This window comes from Hyposmocoma kahamanoa, unplaced genomic scaffold (assembly GCF_003589595.1).
Source record: "Hyposmocoma kahamanoa isolate Upper Pololo Valley unplaced genomic scaffold, ASM358959v1 62, whole genome shotgun sequence".
Classification (NCBI taxonomy): domain Eukaryota; kingdom Metazoa; phylum Arthropoda; class Insecta; order Lepidoptera; family Cosmopterigidae; genus Hyposmocoma; species Hyposmocoma kahamanoa.
Genome location: NW_020653850.1, coordinates 22,933,482 through 22,955,134, shown reverse-complemented (window position 1 = coordinate 22,955,134; position 21,653 = coordinate 22,933,482). Strand labels below are relative to the sequence as shown.

Here is a 21,653-nt window from a genome sequence, read left to right as displayed (position 1 = left end):
GAACCGATTTTGATGATTCTTTTTTTGTTGGAAAGAGGTAGTAAGGTAATATTTAAAGAAAATATTCGACGTCTAAGGGTGGTAAACTAGGGGATGAACTGTATGTACTGAGGTTAGGTTATTGTATGTAGGTTATTTGTTAACCGATTTAATGATTCTTTTTTTGTTGGGCAGAGGGTGCCTCAGTAGTGGTCCCATTTAAATTTGAAGAAAATATTCCACCCCTAAAGGTGGCAAACAAGGGAATGAATCCTGTTTCGCGCGCTTTGACGCGACGTATTTGAATTGTATGGAGTTACCATAGGTACTGGTTCTTGTTCTACTATGACAGTGGCGCCACTGCAGCACTTATAATACTATAAGCGTCTAGTTTGAAAGCCCCCCTTAAAGAGAGAGAAAAGTTCAACGAGGCTGGTATCATGACTGTGGCATACATTTACTCAAATATTTGGTATGCCCGTAAAAATTTACATAACTTCATTAAGAAAGAAGATATCTCTATAGATATCTTCTTATTATTAATATTAACCTTTGAATTAAGTTCTAAGCTCGTGGTACCACTATTTCGTTTAACTAAGGTAAACGATTCTTTTATGGGGAACTGTATACCTTTACAATAATATAATATATTAAGATTATCATTTCGTAAGTTTAAAACTTACATTATAATTGAAAAGTCATATTACAAAATTGTAGACTACCTGTTAGATAAAGATGTATGAAAAGACAGCGTGAGTCTAGATTCCACACAAATATGATTCAAAATGTATTCTATAGCATTTAAGTTTAAGAGCAATCCCTAGAGTTTCTTGCTCGTTCTCTTCAGGCGTAGCGAACGAGCAGTAGCTTAAAAAATGACGTTTTCAAATGTACAAATTTTACCTATGGAATAATAGTAGTTTCTGTGACTGTTACATAATGAAAGGCATTAGAATACGGGTGTGGGTTTAACGAGCCGGTAGGCGAGTTTCATAAAAACATCTCACGAGTGTTTTAATGCCTAATTATGTAGTTACACACACTGCTTTATCTACACACATATTATAAACTCTCTGTGATGTGTTCAGGAACCGTATATTACGACTGGCGAAATGGCTTCAAATAAAAACTTTTGTCACGCGTGTTACACAACCGTAGTTTTTATTTAATTCATAGACAAACTAGAGTCGGCCCCAACTATCATACCGTTCGATATCAAGTAACGTGTGAAATTTGTCAAAATTGTTTTCTATTGACATTTCGTTTCGAGTAAAACTTCATCTGGACTGATATTAGAATTGAGGCCGAATCAAATTGTTTTGTGTTTGAAATCAAATTGTGTTTCAGAGATGTTGGAAATTTGAATGTAATAATAACATCGAAACATCGAATTCGATGTCATTATGAAGCAATAATAACATTTTCAGAGATAAGAAATTTGTTCTAACGAAACAGTTTATCTTTGTGCTAGTCGTAATTTGCAGTTTTTGAACACAACATAGAGGGCTTATGATATGTGTGTAGATTATTGGACTTTGACATCGCTTGTCGCTGTGCAGGGCCCGTGATGCTGGACGAGTTCGTGGAGTGGCTGCGCGGGGAGCGGGCGGGCGCGGCGGACGCCATGGCGCTGGCGGCGCCGGCGCCGGCCTCCAGCTGAGGGCCGCCCCGCCCCGCCCCGCCGACAGGTACGAGCCCCCGGCGGACTCGACGAAGGTCCCGCTTCCCCGAGGGTAAACCGAGGACGTGTGCGCGTTCGCTCCGTGGGGGACACCGCCCGACCCGGCCACCCGCACGCGAACGCGTAGGTTTAGCTATACAAACTCACTATTTGAAACTGCAAACATTTTACTCTGCTAAAACGACGCGAGGTCTCGCCGAGTTTACTCGTGGTGAAGCTAGACCGTGTGGACGGTACTGAAACCCATCATCCATCGAAGCGGACGGGGAGAGTAACGTAATCCGAAAAATTGTAGCGCATTCTTCTCCGCTTCGATAGATAATGAGCCCAAAATCATACCATATAAGCGATATTCAAGCGTTAATCTTATAGCGAAAGATGTTACTGCGATATCGTCTTGATGTATAGTCCATCCAATCCATTGTACCAGAAAAGTAAACAAACAGATCGTTGACCCGACCATAGACAGTTTAGTGATGGCCTATTGTTCTGCCAAATTCAAATCGATTTGGTGAATTGAATCTGTTGAAATAACTGGATTTTATATAATAAAATGAGATATGAGACTTCGCTGCTGATTGGTATCAAAAAATGTGTGATGCAATACTGAGTGATGATATTTCATACATGCCATTAGAAATAAACTTCGATATTCGTTCGATTGTGCTTAAATTTTCGATTCACTAATCGATTATAAAAACTTTAATTGAATGAACCGAATGAGATAGTTCCGTACAGCCCTATACAACCATAGACTATTCACAAATCTATATTTGAAAAATAACCTCACTTTTGATCTAACATTTTTCAGAGTTATTCAAATGAATATTGCTGGAAAAAATGATGAGATATTAAGTCGATATCTTCAAAATATACGTGACAGTGTTACTTATTCCATTTATTGAGTGATTGCTTGAAAATTTTAATAAACCGGTTTGTTTACTTTTCGGGTGTAATGAATTGGAACAGACTTTAGCTGCAACACGCTTGCGATATAACCTAGTCTGTCTTTGTTGAAGTTGGAGTAAAATTACAGTTTATTGCGCTAAAGTGTTGCCCGCTTGCGAGCAGCTAGTGATTGAAGTCGATAAATATTCTGTCGACTATCGACAGGATTACGCTTATGAAATAAATAGCCGAACTTGTTTCATTTGAATCATCATTGGCCCGTTCATTTAAATTGTAATTTTTTGAAAATTTATACATACATACTCAATTTAGCAGTAGGTGTACAAAAACTAAATAAGAGTTTAAAGTTTTTAATTTCAATTTAATATACATAATCCAAACCGCCTGTTATTAAAATGTGTATGACTAAAAGTTTATTTCGATGCTAATAGACCGACTGTCAAAATAAGAATAAAGAATACAATAATGCAATTAGTATTCATAACGTCCTAACTTTCACAATTAAAACATTTTTGGAAAAATTTTACCTACTTTCACAATCTATCGATAAAACTATCGACAACAGTTATATGACTATTTAAAATTTTACGAAAACTGGCAACCCTGCAAATGTCATTTTACTCCATCTTCAAAAAAGACTACGTTGAAATATCACTTAGGTAATGTGACCCTTAATTTGAAAAGTGTCTTGAATTGCGCGAATCTACCACACCTTGATGTATCTTTGTCGTCTTGTTCATATGACTTTATTGTTTTGATAAAGCAGTTCTCACACTAACGCTTGTCACAGCCACATGCAATGCTCACAGCGTGTCGCTGCGACAGGCGTAAGAACCATCCAAACTTGTCATCACCATATCTAATCTCAGGACGGTATTTAAAGGTAAACATTTCGCAACAATGACGTCCGTCGCAAGTTATCTTAACGATAGAAATTAAGACAAACTATCGGTTTACAGTCGTAATAAATGATATTTGACTCAACGGTTTAGTGAATTATAACTTCGGGATAATAATAATCTTAAAAACTAATACAATGTAATTGATTAAATATTCCAATTATCGTGCGAGATTATAACAAACCATCGAGTATATAACCAGAAATAGAGACGAAATAAGGGCCATTAATCCCTGGCAACTAATCAGTCAAATGGTGCTGACGTCACTTTTAAATATCAACTCTCGTTTGCGCTGATATCACAAATAAGAAAGCTGAAATACCTGACCTGTGTGTACGTCTCCGTATATTCCAAAAATATTCTGTATTTATTATAATAAAGATAATATCTCTAACTGGGGGATAATATCTCTAACTGTTGCATTCAGTGGTGTGGGAAAAACAGCAAAACATCTAATTACAAAACAAATAGAATCACATTTTATCGGTAATTAAAATATTAAATTATGTAACTTTTCAATTTTCGTCCATTATCCAAAGCTCAAGTTAAACTGGTAAATTTGAAGTGAAACAATTGACGACGCCTGTCAATTGTTTCGAATTCGGGCTGGCCAATCGGAGCGCAGTTGTCACCGTAATGATAAGGCAGAATAGTTTTCAAACAAATTAAATTACATTTCGTCTGGTTATATACTCGATGTAACAAACATATGAAGTAATTATTTATATTCGTATCTAAAAAATTAAGCATTTTTAAACTTGTTCATATTGACTCCGTGCAAAATATTATAATGACATTACACACGCAATTTTTTTTTATAATAAAGGCATACCCACCAAGAGCTAAAAGATATCCACTTCGTCTAGAACCAGTTTTGAAAATTTCCCAATTTGGTACTACCAGGAAACGAACCCGGAACCTCACCTCAAGGATATGATTTACAACAGACCTTTGTCATCTTTTTTAGACACGCTTATATAAAGTCAAGTTAATAATACTCATGAGTTAACGTTACTTATGTGCGATTGCAGCCCAGTGGGAGAACAGTTTCTTCTCAATAAGTCGGCGATTCGAATCCCTCGGAAGCATGTACCTATGACTTTTTACTAAAGGTGTCCCGAAAGTAAAGTACCAGAGTAAGAAGTTTTAACGAGCCTATAATTCCAGAACACACAGAATTAATTTAGAAGTTTGTTTCATAAATAGGTTTTTCCTCTGAGATCTGCTAACTAATGGGCAAAGCACACCACGCTGTCAACTTATAATAATATTACTGAATATACTGAACGGAGACAATAATGAAGACGTGTTTTAAAACAACATCAAAAATGCCAAAGATAAATTAATTTGAAAGACTGTGGCCGACATTTTTGCGAATTTGTAACGATAAGTCGAGACAATTACAAAATGCGTTATCATTTTGTAATTTTGATTGTCAGTTTGTAATTTGTATTAGTCTTATTTACTAATTGAACAATTTTTCAAGATTTGATTTGTAAATATTGAATTCGTTATGTTAAATTGTAGGAATATTTGTATAAAAAAATCTCGGACTGGACTTGTGGGAAGGCATACTTTAGTAATAGCTGCAAAGCGCGCAAAGGCCCCATACACGGCAATGAACTTCGTGGCTAAACAGCGTGTTTACTTAAGCGCAGACCACACCGCGAACGAAACTAAACTACCTTGGCTTAGCTCCCGTAATTGCATGCAAAGCTAAGAAAATACGTAGTAAGTTGTGGCGTGCTACACTATGGATACGTTGGGGGGTGAACGGCAACAGAAGCGCGGCATATTTTACACAGCTTGGCGGGATCGTTGAGTTAGATAGCATAGTTCCGCGGTGCGAAGATTCCCCGGCTACGTGAGCTAAGTCAGCTTAGCTTCGTTCGCAGTGTGGCCTCGCTTTAGCCAAAAACTCAGCCTCGTGCACACGCTCTTAGAGCAATTACACACGACGAATTTTAACAGCAATACAAATGCGTGATCGCTTCACCTCACTTGCGATTTTTAGGCGGTTGCATCGATGCAGCTTACGTCGAATGGTTCACCACTAAAAACGTGCATCACGTTTCCATCGCGTTTGTATCGCTGCAAACGCGCCGGTAAAAGTCGCCTTGTGTAACAGCTCTTAATTTAATGATTGGGCGACAAAAGTAAGGTTCAGAATGAGTGTATATTTTTAGAATATGTCGAATATGTGTTTTTTAAGTCCGCAGGCCTACTTACCTGTCTGGGCACTCGTTATCTTGCAGCTATTATATCTAGTACTAGCCTTCCGATTCACGATTTGTGTATCAATATTAATCTCTCGATGTTGCATGTATACAATTTAAAAGAAAAGGTAAAATGTATCCATAGAATTCTAGATAGAGTTCATTATGAAACTCGACTCAAAAGTTGTGAATATATGACCAAAATTAATTTCCTCATCTTATTCTGTTCAAAGGACATAATCTTTTCTTGATGACATTGATATAGGTTTTACAGTGTGGTCAGTGGTTATTTATTAATGTTTCAATATAAAATCTTACTATCCTCTTGCTCGTGATGCTGCTAAAGAAAGATCTAACATCTACAGAAAACATATTGATGTCAAAACATAACAGCACACTAGTTCAAAGTTGAAATGCAAATTTAACGCTCTGCACACACTATAATCTAGCCAATTCCGATGTAGAATAAGTGTAAACAAGCATTTGATTTTTCAACGACTATTTAGCCGTAGCGCCATCTATGAGAAATCTATGAAAGTATTTCGTCACCACCAGTTAGATACCTTTACAGGTACTAGCCCCGTTTTATTTTTAGGGTTTTCATCTGCGACTGTTTGACATGTTTCCCAGAAATTCAATGAAGCCATTCATAATACTAATGTTGAAGCATGTCTGTGATGAATTTTGTTTAATTGAAGTTTCAAGTCACCTAAAAATAACATAAAAATTACCAATAATTAATTATGTATTAAACTGTGTCATCCCTAATGTTTTTTTTTTATTTCAAGGAACAGATTGTAAACATTCGAGTTCAAGTAATAAATCAAGTTCAGAAACGAAAATAGATGGTGGATGAGATATGTAGTAGGTAAAATAATTAATATAAAATAAAATCTAACAATTTTTTTCTTTTCATCTACCATTTTACCTACTATCTAGTAGTGAATATCAATAGGATTCAACACTTTATTCATACGTCATAGTATTAATAGGTTTGTAAACTTTATAATAATTGGCAAGCTAAGTATTACTTCTACATAACCCAATTACATACGTACCTATTTAAATTCCATTAAGCAGGCCGTGGGCAGAGCAAGCCTAAAACATGAGCATTGGAAAAGTATTTTTTTCCTATGCCATCGTAGGTTGCCTAGCAACGTTTTGTTATTAAACGTTCTAAATACGTCCAATTTGGCTAAAGTATAGTGTTTAATATGCGTCAAGATATTCTATACCTGTCATGTAGTAACACACATTTTTGACTAAAAATACTTGTCTACATGTTCGCTTGTTATATTGGGAAGTAAATAATTAGAGTTAAAATTTCAAGTTGCCTCCATTAGTGTTGTAAGAGACGAATTGAATGCAACGCTGTTCTAACACAAATATTCTATAAGCGATATCCTCAACGTTCAGAATGATCAATGATCTTGTTCATACGATAGTTCCTTAGAGTGTGACAGGTAAAAAAATAAAGATTTTGTCACTTTTACAATTAAATACAGAGTTAAAGGATGACAATTACTTTAAACTATCTGAGAATCGATTCAAAATAAAAGTGTTTCTATTTCATAGATAGATTACATTTGAAATCGTTCAAATCTTGTGATCATTTGACAGACTTTCCTAAATAGAATGAGCAAGAAACTTCCATGGGTGCATTTTCAATTATAAAGTTGTTAGGAGGTACGAAATTTAAACCACGTATGCTTATTGTTCAATATTTAATTGTGAAATAATTAATGTCAAACACAGACCACACTGTCAGAGGAGCTTATAATTTTTCGCCGGTCAGTACCCATTTATATGTATTAAACTGTGGTATTTTATCTATTATTTCTCATTAACATAGGGATAGGTTTCGTGTATATTTTAGCATTTATTCAAATAATATATATGTATGTATATTACATTGTTCGCTCCTACCATTTTTAATACAAAGAATAATGTTGAGTTTTTCTTTCAATTTTTACAGTTATAAATAAATAGTTAATTTATTTGAACTCGCCCACCGAACCATTATTAATTATGTTTTCGCAATAAACATAGTACAACAATTAATACAGTTTAATTTTGAATCAGTTTTTATGTTATTTATTGGAACGGCGATCAAAAATGTATAGTTTATATAGCATTTAGTTGGAGCACGAGGACCCATAAGTATCCCATGCTTCATTCAGTCCGGTCACCATTTTTTAAAAATCATACATTTTCGATCGTCCACAGCAATTCAGAAATTAGTTTTGGTGGGATATTGTGTTAAAAAATATTGATAACAATGTATAATGTAACGATCATACATCCCATAGACTATAAGGCTTCGCGACTGACTTTCTATTGCATTATACTGGTTTTTTTATAACGCTCGTGTTGTATAGAAAAGATGTCCGGCTTATATTTTATGCTCAACCGAAAATGGAAACAGTAAATACAAAATTATTTATTTAATACTATACACCATAAGTTACAAGAAATTTCAAAGTTATGTAACACGATAATAGTTATGATTTCTTAGGAGTTGCAGATCTCCAAACATAGCATGATAATAAACACCCGTGCCTGCCGTTCTAGAGTCTCATTCAAACTCAATAAATTGAAAATGTAACTTACTTTGATAAAGTAGTGAAGATGCCGTGATCCTGACTGATGTTTAGATAAAACATTTTTACACGAAACTCAAGTTCTTGACATCTTTTTTGTATAATTTCGATTAGTTCGATTTGGGACTTGCCTAATATACTTATTCTATAATTCCACTTAGCTAGAACTACTTAGCAGCCCTTCGAGTGAGAGGGCCATTCACCAAATTTTGGCCTAAAGCAAATTTGGTATTTCATGTCAACTAAAGACCGCGAAGTCCCAATGTCTATCTAGGATCCATTGGAATTTTACACTTTTATTTTTCCATTGCGCACCGTCAACAATAGTGACATAATTCGAATTCAAGAAATAATCACTGACTGAAATCTGACAAAGTAATTTAAAAAAAATATATAACATCGTAATACAGATATGACATCTAGTTCATATGAAAAAGGAGAATTGTTTTAGGATTTAAACTATTTCTTCGGATCTAAACAGCGTATATTTGTATTTTCATTTACAAACCAACGTTTCGGGTCCTTTCCGGATCATGACCACGATTAACTAAGGGTCGTATATTAGAACTCTACTCAATGCTCAAGTCAGGATTTGAGTATGGTTTAAAGCACTCGAAATCATATTCAAGTCCCTGCCATTAGGGTCGTATTTCCAGTGCTTGTGTTGCCAGTGCAATCCTGACTTAGCATTTGAGCATTGAGTATAGTTCTAGAATACGACCCTAAGATCTGAAGAATTATGTTCATTTCCAATATGTAACGATCCCGAACACCTATGAAATGGACTGTTATATAAATTTTATTTCCCTAATTATTTTACTTTCCTAATTAAATTTATCAGGTTCCAAAATTGTTATTTATCGAGTTACTATATCGAGATCCAAAATATCAACAATTGTATTGTATTGTTATATGTAGTGAACATAGGCTAAAATTCCGATGGATTAAATATTAAAAATTGTGAGTTCCGAAGCTAACCTGTTGGAGCCTCTAATAAAAGTTCCGTAAAGACCAAACTGGTCTCTAGCATTAGGTGTAGATATCATTTTATATAAGACATGTAGGTAGTATATATTCAAATTCTTTGATTGTACCAATCGTTCTCTGTAAACTCGGTGTATACAAAATTTATCAGAACGTTTAGGCCACTGTACCGAATGTTATTACAGGAGAAATAAATAAATATTACAAAATTCAATTTATTTGTTTTTTTTAGCAGTGACCAGAGAGAAGGATTTCGAGTCAATAACCTCGAATGATTCCGGGATTTCTATTATTATTTTTCCTTAATGGCGACCACTAGGTTTGGTCCAGTGTCATGGCGCAGTGTCGCCAGGGCGACAGGCGACTTTCGTCATTGCTTGTCCGCCGATGGTGACAGACGACGGGACTTCTATACACTAACTGGCTTGTGGACTAATGGATCAGACTGATATGAGATTTTAACTTGATTATCAACGATTCTACTATTATAGACTGGGGTGTAATAACACGTCTTCTTTACCCTTATAATAACGTGAAATGTCATGTTACAAAAATTAAGTAAAAAATTTTGGCACTAACAAAATGTTAGGTGCCAAAATTTTTTTAGGACAACTTAAAAAACATACACAAACAAATGGTCAAAACAATAAATATAGTGGCTCGAGTTAATATATTTTCATTGACAAGTTGCCACGGCCACAGATTACGTACACGGCATTCGTTTATACATAAAGAGTTAGAATAAAATAACTGACTGTTTACATATCCTTGCCTTGGATGAACAGGGTATCAACTAAAAAATTGAGACTATTTACTTTAAAATGCAGTCCTATTTAAAAAAAATCGAGATCTTTCTAATGAACAAGGTCTTATAACGATCGGACGTGAAATGACGCGGGAGGCAGGGTATCTCTGAACTTTTTGCATGTTCTGGCCCCTTAACATTAAGCAACACGTATTCAGTATTAAACACGAAGCTGTAGTCGTCAAGACGTCGTCGTTCGTTGAACAACGTATAAAAACTAAAACACAACACATAGTCATAATCTATTAAGTTATAATTTCTTAGTTTGTGTTACAAAATAGGTAGATACCAGAATAGTGGATGGCAGTTTTGCCGAATCCGATCCCATTTTATCTTGAACGTAGGGCTATATCTGGTGCCAAAATATACTCCGTGTACTCTGTCTTTTTGTGTTCACTGACATTTTTTGATGGTCCGTTAAATATCTAATCCGTAGTTTCATACGTATTAGTGTAGCAATCATAGTTCGACCTCTCATACTTTTTCTCATACATCCAAACACACTTACTCGCTCGTAAAGTTCATCGTCTAAACTTCACTCACGCAAAAAAGTACCCACTCACACATACACAAGCCCGCACTCATCTAATGCACACACACATTACACGCACTCACACATCACACGCACTCTCACATATTTTTATTTTATTTTTTTCTTTTCTTTTTTATTACATAACTTGTTTCCATAGACTTATTGATCAGAAATTCTGAAGGTGGAGGCCTGGTGACCACAGGGTACCCTAGTTTAGGCTCCAGCCTCTACAAATTTTCCTATATGTATATACTACTATTATTTCTTTTAGGCTGTTACAAATTTGTGGAGGAAATAAAGAATTTACTTACTTACTACAAGGTAAGTGTATTTTAAAATATTTATTTCTAAAACGAAGACGATTATTTCAAGGTAATACCTTTTTTGGGATATTTTTTTCATTGAATATTTATGGTAATCTATAGTATAGAATATTTTTTTTAGTTACTACTGTGTTACTCAAAGTTTTATCGAATATTTCTTCTTTCATTTAAAAGTATGAAGCATGAATAGTTAAAACTCTGAATCACAAATATTTTATGTTCAAATGGATATTATGGATCTCTCTGAACAATTTCAGGATTTTGTCAAAACTATGGAACAGAATAAGAAGTATTCGAAAATACTATTAAATGTGTAGGCTTTACATACATATAGGTGAGGAGAAGCAAATAACAATAGCGGCTGAAATATTGCTAGAAGAAACTTTAAAATTGCTCTCCTGTAAAATCTGTTTTTGAGACAATACCCTGTTCATCTGGACCAACGATATCTAGAAAGTTACCGAAATGCAAATGCGTTAATTAGGTGCGGATTCCAATAAAGGCGGATGTACGTTTGTAAAAAGCGGATATTACTAAAAAACATCCCAATTTATCATTATAATTTTATTACCTTAAAACTATGTAACATATTTACGATTCTGATGTCAATCACTTGCAATACCGATCGGCTTTCATCTTACTCCGCCGATCTAGCAAAGTTTCATGCAGTGTGCCGTCTACCTTAGCACGTTTTAGTTCCGATACCCCGCCGTCGTTCAAGCGCAGCCTCTTGTCTTGGAATTTTTGAAACTTTTTGCTGAAAAACAAACTATATTAGTACAAAATTACTTCATTTCACTTGAGAAACGAAAGTCCTGAACAAGAAACGCCTTAGAAGAACAATTAACAGACGCTGCCGGGCATCACTAGTGGCGTTTATCACAAGACCGATCATGGTGAGAATGGTTGGGTTGGACTTTGCCAGCAGGCATTCCAAATTGAGAAAATTTTATAGAAATCATTTCCAAAACTCTCGTGAAGTATCTGACACGAATGCTACAATTTATAACACATAAATATATTCCAGCAGTTTATAATGCTGTTCCAATTCTTATTCTCTAAGCAAAAAAATATGTAATAATAATGCTACAGAGTTTATGACAACGTTTTTTAATTATCTCAATGTCATGTCTTTCTATAATAGTAGAGGTAGTAGAGATTTCATTTAAAATTGACTTTGCATATTGTTTATGTTCTTTTTAGTTTATTTTAGTATTGAGACTTTATTTTATTTTATTAGACGGCATGAATTAGCATGAGTGTGTATATAAAAAGATATGAATCTGTATACAAGGCGGATCACAGTGATTCAATATGTAACACCTTTTGTAACTTGTGTATCACAAAGAAATCAACAAAAAACAAATTTACAATGTATTAATTAACTCAAGGAATTTGCACAAATACAAATAAAATACTAATTTAATAATAATACTTTTTATGAAATAAATTCCTTAATAAATAAATTTGTTAATAAACCATTTAATTAAAAAAATAAAGACAATTTTTTTTAAATGCATAACATCAAAATATTCATACGTCTTTTTTTTAAATTACTAAGTCGGGCACTTTGGTTAGTTCATCAATAATTTTATCTTTAGGCAGTTACCTTGCTTAGCAGTCTTTTGCAATCTCGTTTCGGATTAATCCATATTTACTATTGCATATCACGAGTAGACGATAGGATTATGTATGTTATGTTTGTAACTGAGAATTATTCTGGTTGTTAATACTCACACATAGTTAACTTCCACTTCTGCCAAATTGCCTTCTTCTTCCTCCGGTAATACAGCTTTATTCACCTCTTTAGTCTTATTACTTCGTATACTGCAAAACTCTTGTGGACCTGCTTGCAGGCTCTGAGCTATTACCGAGTCGTCTTCGGGGTTAACCGACATGAATTTGCTTAAAGAACTTTGAATGGCTGTTTTGCCTGAAAATTAAATTCATGGTAATGTGGTACTTTAAGGTAATAAGTAGCTAGAGATGTGCGCCGATCGTAAAATCTTCGGTAGAAGTGGCGATGGCGTAATTATATTTATTATTCAGGTGTTTAAAAAACACAAGTGACGAAACAAACGAGTCGTTTGCGCCTGGTGGCGACGCGCCTGACCGTAGCAGTTGCAATTCCACTGAGAGCTTTAAATAGCAAAGATCTGACATAAGTTGACAAGTCCCAAAATGCCTGTAAATTCGCCAGCACCCTTACCCTTCAAAATCGGAACTCTATAATACTCACATTACAGCTTGGCGGCTTCCCTGGACAAACTCTTTAACAAGGATCTCTGCTATAAAAACTTATACTTTAGCAGTAGTAAATACTGTTCTAATGATTGTTAAAAAAATTGTGTTTGTGTTTAATTTAGATCTAGAATGAAATGGATGTATGTAGATGTTCCGTGATTAATTTTAATTATATGGAAATATTGTATCAAAATAATATGCCAAATAAATAAAGAAGCTAATACTTCATTTTCACCACGCCGATATTAGGCGAGGGGAGGCGCGGCGCACATCTTTACTCAGAAATTCTTTCATTAAAATTTGACTTTCACAATGTAATAGTTTGAAAACATCACAGACAACTCACCATCCTGAAAAACAGGCTCCCATTGTTCCATGGGACCCACAGCATCAGATCTGCCAATAACAATGCCCTCTTTGGTCACGCCTAGGTACTTCCCGTAGCCAGACTTGAGAGCAAACTTGTTCTCTCCTGCTGGAAATGCTGTGAATATTTCTTCCGGAGCTGGCCCATCACCTTAAACAAAGTTGTATAATAATAAATGTTATGAGGCCTTGAAATGCACAGATGACTGAGATGGTGGATTTATGTTCTTTCTCTCAAATCAAATCAAATGCATTTATTCGTCAACATAGGATACAGTACATTGAAATACATGGTATTAAATAAGTTATAGCGACCCTCTATGTTGCACCTTCAGGCATACGAACTACATAAGTGGATGATGAACATAGTTATTTTACTTAATTATTATTTATTTACTTAATTATTACTCAATTTTATTTAATGTCAAATTACTTAATTATTACCGAAATATTCGTTTATAGAGTAAAATGTTTCATTAGCAAGGTATTCAAATAGATTTCTTTTAAATGTTACAATGTCCTTAATGTTCCTTATGTCAGATGGTAATTTATTATGAATCTTGGCACTCATTGCAATAATACTATTACATAGGAGGGCAGATCTGCCACCTACGCTGTCAAGTTTATTATTCCTACGGGCACTCTTAACACAATTAAAGAAGTTTGGATTGCGTCTGATGAAAACTGCGGTATTAAATACATAAAGAGACATTAGCGTTAGTAATTTATGTTTCTTAAAATAAGGTCTGCAGCTATCTGTTCGTTTTAGACCACACACTGCTCTAATACACTTCTTTTGTGCTAGGAACACTCTCTTCACATTTATAGCATTACCCCAGAAAATTATTCCGTAGCGCAATTTTGAAGCTATGAAACCGTGATATGCTGTTAGAACCACCTCGAGGCTAGCTTTCTTCCTTAACATAAATAACGCGTATGAGAACTGATTCACCTTCTTACATATAAATTCTATTTGGGATTGCCATTTCATGTTACTGTCTATATACAACCCTAGAAATTTAGTAGTAGTGGTCATGTCAACGTCAATGTTATTATTAGTAAATGGGTTCAAGGGGGATTTTGTTAGTTGAAAGCTCATAACTTTAGTCTTACTGAGGTTTATACTTAAGTTGTTATTATTAAGCCACTCTACTACTTCTTTAAGACTGTCAAGTATTTTAGATTTGTCTTCGTACAGTATAGTACAATCATCTGCAAATAGTACCATCGGATAAAGTGTGGATTTTATTATATCATTAATATAAATTAAAAATAAGAGTGGCCCCAAGATACTTCCTTGAGGGACACCATGAATAAGCGTATTTGATCTGGATGTATATATTTTTTCAGTATTTGTTTTATTGCAGATTCTATTTACTCTTGTTAATTGAATTCTATCACTAAGGTAGGACTTAAGCACAGACAAAGAGTTACCTCGAACACCGTAGGTCTCCAGTTTTTCCAAAAGTATTCTCTCTCTTTCTGTTCATGTAAAAGGCTTGTTTTCAAATTGATATATTATTTATTGGCCTTCTCAAACTGTTGCCTATGTGCTGTATGGTAGCAATACCCTCCTTCATTTAGGTCCTGAAGTGAATTGTACTTTGTTCTAACAACTTCTGTAGTATACAAATGTATACACATTTGTGCAAAGGTGCAACTTTACCAGTATTAAAAAACATTTGAACGTCTATTTGGAATGTGTTCAGACGTTCTCCTTGAGCTTGGACAGTGAATAGAGGTAAGTAAGTGAGCATAGCACAAATTTTTTTTATGATTCATTGATGATTATGAACATGTTTACTAGTTATTTGTAATCTCATTAGTATTAACATTATATTTATATTTGATAGACAATAAACTGTTAACCACATAACAATATTACAAAAGGCAGCTCCGTAACTGTAGGTTTAGACAACTACACAGCAGGAAAGGCAGAATATTGATGCCTACAATATTTGTGATTTCTATTATTCATGTTACAGCTTAGAGTAGATAGTACAATATAATAGTTTTCTATGCGCTTACCATCATCATGTGGAGCTCCCAGAGTAAACAATCCATTATCCAAAGCTGATATGTAACAATTGTTACCAAACTCAAGAGAGACAGAACCAGTAATATCTTCTATTTTCTCAACTTTCCACCAACCACCATGTTTAATTGCCTCTTCGTCAATTTTTGAGCCCTCTGACTTTTCTTTTTTCTTGTGTTTACGTTTTTTGGCCCTGTAAAAGGAATTACAATGTGGTAGGTATTGTTTTTTAAAGGAATATCATAGATGTCTTTAGTTGATAGGTAAGGTATTGAGTAGTTACAGGTACTTTTCAATAAAATGCTGAAGGTGACTGTTGGAACTTAATTTATAGACAAATGACAATCTAAAAGCTCTGAATAGTATACTAAAAGTGTTGAATACACAATCACAATTAACCAATCAGAGGGCCTACATTGTTGCAAGAGCGAGACAGATGTATTGCTATCTTAGTAGTATATATTGTGAACAAATGTGTACAATGTAGCGAGCAGATGTGACATATGCAGCTACATGTCTATTTAACACTAGTCAGCTACATCAATATTTTGATATTAGAAACAAAAAAGGAAGAGCTTAAGTGTACAGTGTTTTTATGGCCAACACCAATATTCCTACATTCAGCAGGATGGGAAGAGGGTATATTTTTTGTATGAGTATAAAGATTTTGCAGTTCTGTCAGTGGCCAAACATAAATTGCATATCCTGACTTTCCCAAAAATTTAAATTGCAAAATTGGTTGATTTTGTGTACATGTTTAATCAAAAAAATTGGTGTAGCCGATCCAACTTAATATAAGCACTGTGGTGCTTGGTAAGTTTCTATAAAAGTTCGAGGATTAGGCAAGGTAAGAAGAAGTAAACGCACGCGAGCAAAAGCGAGGGATCCGAGCGATGCAAGGTCCGTCGAGTCAGCGTAAACACCAAATTATCAATGACTAGAAATTGCTAAGTTTCAAATACTTAGGTTACTACTTTCATTATTATTCAAATTTTTAGCAAATTTAATGATGAAATACTATAATATAAATAGGTCATGAAAGTTAAATATCTGTAAATATTGAATAATAACTTACTTAGGCTTGTCTCCTTTTAGAATAAGCTTTCCTCTTTTAACTGCAGCATATTCATCGCCCATAATTTCTCAAACGTAAACAACAACTAATAAATGTAACAATCAATAGAACGTCGCTGATAATTATAATATTTATGTGTGATATTTTACGGCAATTAAAACTATTTTTTGAGACAAATAACAATCACTTTCATATGCTCCAAATAAATAAAATAATTACCCGACAACCACAAACTACCCGACAACCATAAACGCTTACGTCATAAATTTATTTGTCAAAAATTGATCGATTCCTTTTTTTTATTAAGAGTTTTGGCTTGGATACAAGTCCTTTAAGCCATGTCTTCATAAAATGATCGGGATTCTCAGTCCATTATGATTCTAATACGTTGTTTTCACATTCTCATAAATAACTTAGTTCACTTATTTGGGTTTTTTAAATCGTCTTACGCGGCGGGAGTCAATGTTTATGTTTTCACTTTCAACAAAAGCTTTGAATTCGTAATTATTGGAATTTTTAGGATAAAGTCTTTTGTAATTTGGTTTAAAATAAGAAATATAAATCTAATTTTCTTCATTACTATTTCTTTCTTTGTTTTTTCTTCATAATATACTTAAAATAAACATAATCTTTGTAAAAGCTGCACTTCTAACTTCAAAAGCCCGCCATTTCTTTTCTCTTGTTGATTCCACAGAGTACTGCTTTCTAGAGGTGGGCGTTTAGACGAAAAGCACTTTAAAAAGTTGGCTTTTTAAAATAACACATTTTTATTTTATGCGTAAAGTTTGGTTAGTTCGATAATTAGTTATATACTCAACAATTTAATTTTTACAACGCCTAAATTTCAAGTCCCACCATTATGTTTCCTAAACAAATTAATTCGTCAATGTGAATAATAATTTTATAGATAAAAATAAAACTGATGCTTTACAAATAAACTTACCTAACATAAAACCTGGTTTACTCTAGCTTTTAACGTTGCAAATTTTTATAACAGTCTATGCGCATGAACGTTATACTAAACGATTTTTTAAACTTCAAACTAAAAGCACGCTTTTCAATAGCTAGAGCTACAACGTTTAAACGCTTAAAAGAATAAGCAGTTTTTCCCATTACTACTTCTTTCTCATTATACAAACACAAATTAGAAAGATATTAAACAAACACACATCAATTTGTCGCTAGTTCATCCTGCTCCGATTTTATTGCATCTTGTTCTATTACGTTGCGTTGCGTTGCGTTAACAAAAATGAAAAGAGTAAAAGAGATATAGGTGTACATTTACTATGAATTATTATTTAGACATGCCAATAACGGCTGTTTGTCAATAATATTAATGAGTTTGCGTAAGAATAATGCATTACATTATTTGCTATTGTAATAATGACCACTGCTACAATTGAATTGAATTGCTTTTTATTATTAATAAATCAATTCAATGTGAGATCTTAATTATCAATTGAACACGATCAATGCGCAGAATTACATCCATCATAGACAATATGAAAAATTATTTTTTTATATTCCTCTTTTTGTTTCTGTCGTGCCCACAAGAGAACCTATCTATCTATTCCTTTCGAATGCTGATCTATACCTTATGAAAGCATAGACAAAAACATCTATGAATGCACGCCATTTTGTAATTTTGAGCATGTTGACTCGGTTACGAAAATGATTTTCTTTTCTCAAAAATACAAAGTTAGAATTGTAATTCTATAATATATTTAGTGTTAAAGTAGAAAACAACAAACATGGATATGTCAGAAGTAAAATCGTTCAACGCGGAGGTATATATAGCGGTGTTTATTAGAACTTGTTAAGAGTCCCGTGGCATCATTTTAATTACTTTTTTCTTTCAGTTATCCGGGTTGTACGATAACAAGCCACCTATCTCGAAGGCGAAGATGAGTGCTATCACCAGAGGTGCTATCAAGGCCATAAAGTTCTATAAACATGTAGTGCATAGTGTTGAAAAATTTATCCAGAAATGCAAGCCTGAGTACAAAGTTCCTGGGTTATACGTGATAGATTCGATAGTACGGCAGTCAAGGCATCAATTCGGACAAGATAAGGATGTGTTCGCACCGAGATTTGCAAAGAACATGCAGCAGACATTCGCGAATTTATTTAAATGTCCTCCTGAAGATAAGGCAAGTTACATAAAAATTGAGGTTATGTCTCCTTCTATTTCATGTAGACTATAGATGTACTAACGAAAAATAATAAAAACAGTAGGGCTGGATGCAACTGTTTTTATGATGATGGTGAAGTCGGGTCATATAGATAAGAGACGTAGATTAGTTTGCTAATGTGTGAAATACTTACAGGTTTGCAAACTAAGTGGTAACAAATTGCTATCTTGGTTTTGTAGATAACTATTTGAAATTGGATGTGAGATATTATGTCCTTAAGTTTTGCTAATTCGCACTTTAGGAATAAAACAATTTTGTATTTGTTTTTTAACAAACCAATATTTTGGGCTTTTAACAGGTCCCATGATCATAGCAAATTGTCTAATTTAGACGTGAGAAAAAAAAAGTTTTGTTTCCATTGTATTTGGGAGTTCCATACTTAATGATTATCATTAATTACAGGTTTTTACCACTGTATAACTCTTTATTACTTTCCTAATGTTTCAAAGCAGTTACATAGGACCCATCTCCCATCCCACCCAAAATAATAAAAAGTCACATGGTAGTAAATGTGTGAGTGAATTATGGGTTGTATTCTAGAACTCTACTCAATGCTCAAGTCAGGATTTGAGTATGGTTTAAAGCACTCGAAATCATACTTAAGTACCTGCCATTAGGGTCGTATTTCCAGTGTTTGTGTTTCCATTGCAATCCTGACTTGAGCATAGAGTAGAGTTCTAGAATACGACCCCATGAGTCTTAAAATCTGAAAGCCCATAACCGTTACAGATTGTAACATAAAAGTACCAAGTCACATCATTACTTTGACTATATAAATACTTGTTTTCACTCTAATGAATAAGCAATAATAAGTAATCTAAAAATGAAATAATAAGTCTTTGCAAATAGTAAAATATCAGTTTTGATGCTAGAGGTTTTAGAAAATATACATAATTTAAAACTTTATTGCACCACCATATTCTTCCCGTGTTTGAACAATCAAAGGTATGAGACCATCCTCACTTTGTCTATTGTAGCTCAAGATAGTACTTTACAACAAAATCCATAATTCTAAGCCACTGCAATTATTCATTCTCAGGTTGTTTGTTTTTCCTCTCTCTCTCTCTCTCTCTACTTCTTTTTTTTTCGGACCTTCCCATTTTCAGGCCCTTTACAGGTCCCATGATGTTATGAGTTGGTTTAATTGAAAAAAAAAACTTGATTTTGATTTGATTAAATAATTTCCTAATTTAAAGCTACTATTTTTTTGCAGCGTAACATCATCAGAGTACTAAATCTGTGGCAGAAGAACAATGTGTTCAGCTCTGAAGTAATCCAGCCTCTGCTGGACATGGCTGACCCTAATCACCCTCTGCATCAGGAGTTACAGCAAAACAATGCTAATGGTAAGTTCAGATTTAGAATTTTAACATTATTTCATTATTGATTGATAGCTTACATTTTTTCTGCAATATTTATGGAAAACAATATGGTTTATATAGTTTCTTGACATTGGTTTTTTTTACTCATAGAGCTGCAAATAGAAAGGTAATTTAGTATCCCGAGACTAATAAGAGGAAGCGGTAGTGTATTTGCTATGCTTTGAAAAGTAAAAACAATTAGGTAATCCAACTATTTGCACTGTGGGCGCTGGATTAGGAGGTGCTGAGTTGGATTCCCCTCATAATCAATTTGGGAAAGAGCTTTTCTGAATTGCTTCTATGTTGAGTAGTGCCTGAAGTGAATTTCAAGACAAGACATTCAAACAAAACATTTAATGTGGCACAAAAATAGGTTAATGCTTCCTATATCTAGATTAAGAGTTTGTCTAGTCCATATGTCATGTCCATAAATATTTATAACAAACAGACTGGTGTACTGAAAAACGAAACCAATGATAGAATATTTAAACAAAAAATTAAGAGTCTTATAAATATGAAAACAGCCTACTTACTCTCTTCCCTTCTACTTTGTTATGCCCAACAGGGTCCATGATGTGATCTTCCTACTATGTAACACCTTGTATACCATTGTGGAATGCAAATTAACATATTGAATATTGAATTTTGTTGCCCTGGTACTCATAGTACAGGGTATTCCCATTTGTTGATCAGGTAATTGATGTAGTTGTAAGTCACCTAATATATAATTATTACCATTATATTACAAGTTTAAGTTGTACAAAAAAAAATGACTAAGCGAAATATATGTAATTTCAGGGAGCAGTCTCAGTGTGAGCCACAATGCAAGCGACAAGATATCCCCCGGGCCTGCTGCACAGCACACTCCACATTCCTCCACACCTATGGGTGAACAGGTAAAACAGAATTCAATGTTCACACATCAACATTTACCAATCAATTCCGATATGCAAGCATCTGATCACTGTGCTAATTACATAACCCTCCCAGTTATTCCGTCATGGCCGTCATAAATTGGAACACCACATTTCAAATAATTAGTACAATAGTTTATTACATACAATAAAAGAAAAAAAAAATTAAAATAATTGTAGACAATTAGGCACTAAGTAAATAAAATTGCACACAGCAACAATTAGAGCTAGAAAAAAATTACTTTTAGTATTAAATAACTAATTTCATTAGCATAATGAAAATGTACACAAATACATATAATAAGACAAATATGATAACTCCATACTCCGTAGCAGTGCGGCTTGTATGTGTGCGCGCCCGCCGCGATGTGCGTCTGTACACGGGTTGCGCGCGGCGGTCACGCACACATACAAGACACGCTGTTACTTTGTCCAGAGTTACCATACCTCTCTTATTTTACTATAGTTCTACTTCTTCTAAGAACTTAATTAAAATTGACTATCTAATGGCGTCATTACAGTTCAATTCTTGATATAA

General features: G+C 34.1%; 2 protein-coding genes across 2 annotated transcripts in view; one reads left to right on the top strand and one right to left on the bottom strand.

Moving 5' to 3' along the window:
- Positions 1-11,408: 11,408 nt before the first annotated feature.
- LOC113229658 (protein FRG1 homolog) lies at positions 11,409-16,810 on the bottom strand. The gene is made up of 5 exons (XM_026463328.1): positions 16,649-16,810; positions 15,567-15,766; positions 13,519-13,689; positions 12,666-12,861; positions 11,409-11,685 (listed from the first exon to the last, which is right to left on the bottom strand). Exons 1-5 carry the CDS (start codon positions 16,708-16,710, stop codon positions 11,538-11,540), a joined length of 777 nt encoding a protein of 258 aa, XP_026319113.1. The 5' UTR covers positions 16,711-16,810; the 3' UTR covers positions 11,409-11,537.
- A 1,706-nt stretch (positions 16,811-18,516) lies between these two features.
- LOC113229502 (splicing factor, arginine/serine-rich 15) overlaps positions 18,517-21,653 on the top strand; it is a 28,734-nt gene continuing 25,597 nt past the window's right edge. Inside the window, exons 1-3 of the mRNA XM_026463111.1 lie at positions 18,517-18,798; positions 20,054-20,186; positions 21,000-21,097. Coding sequence (XP_026318896.1) covers positions 18,553-18,798; positions 20,054-20,186; positions 21,000-21,097 — 477 coding nt within the window. The 5' untranslated portion in view covers positions 18,517-18,552. The remainder of the gene's footprint in view (positions 18,799-20,053; positions 20,187-20,999; positions 21,098-21,653) is intronic.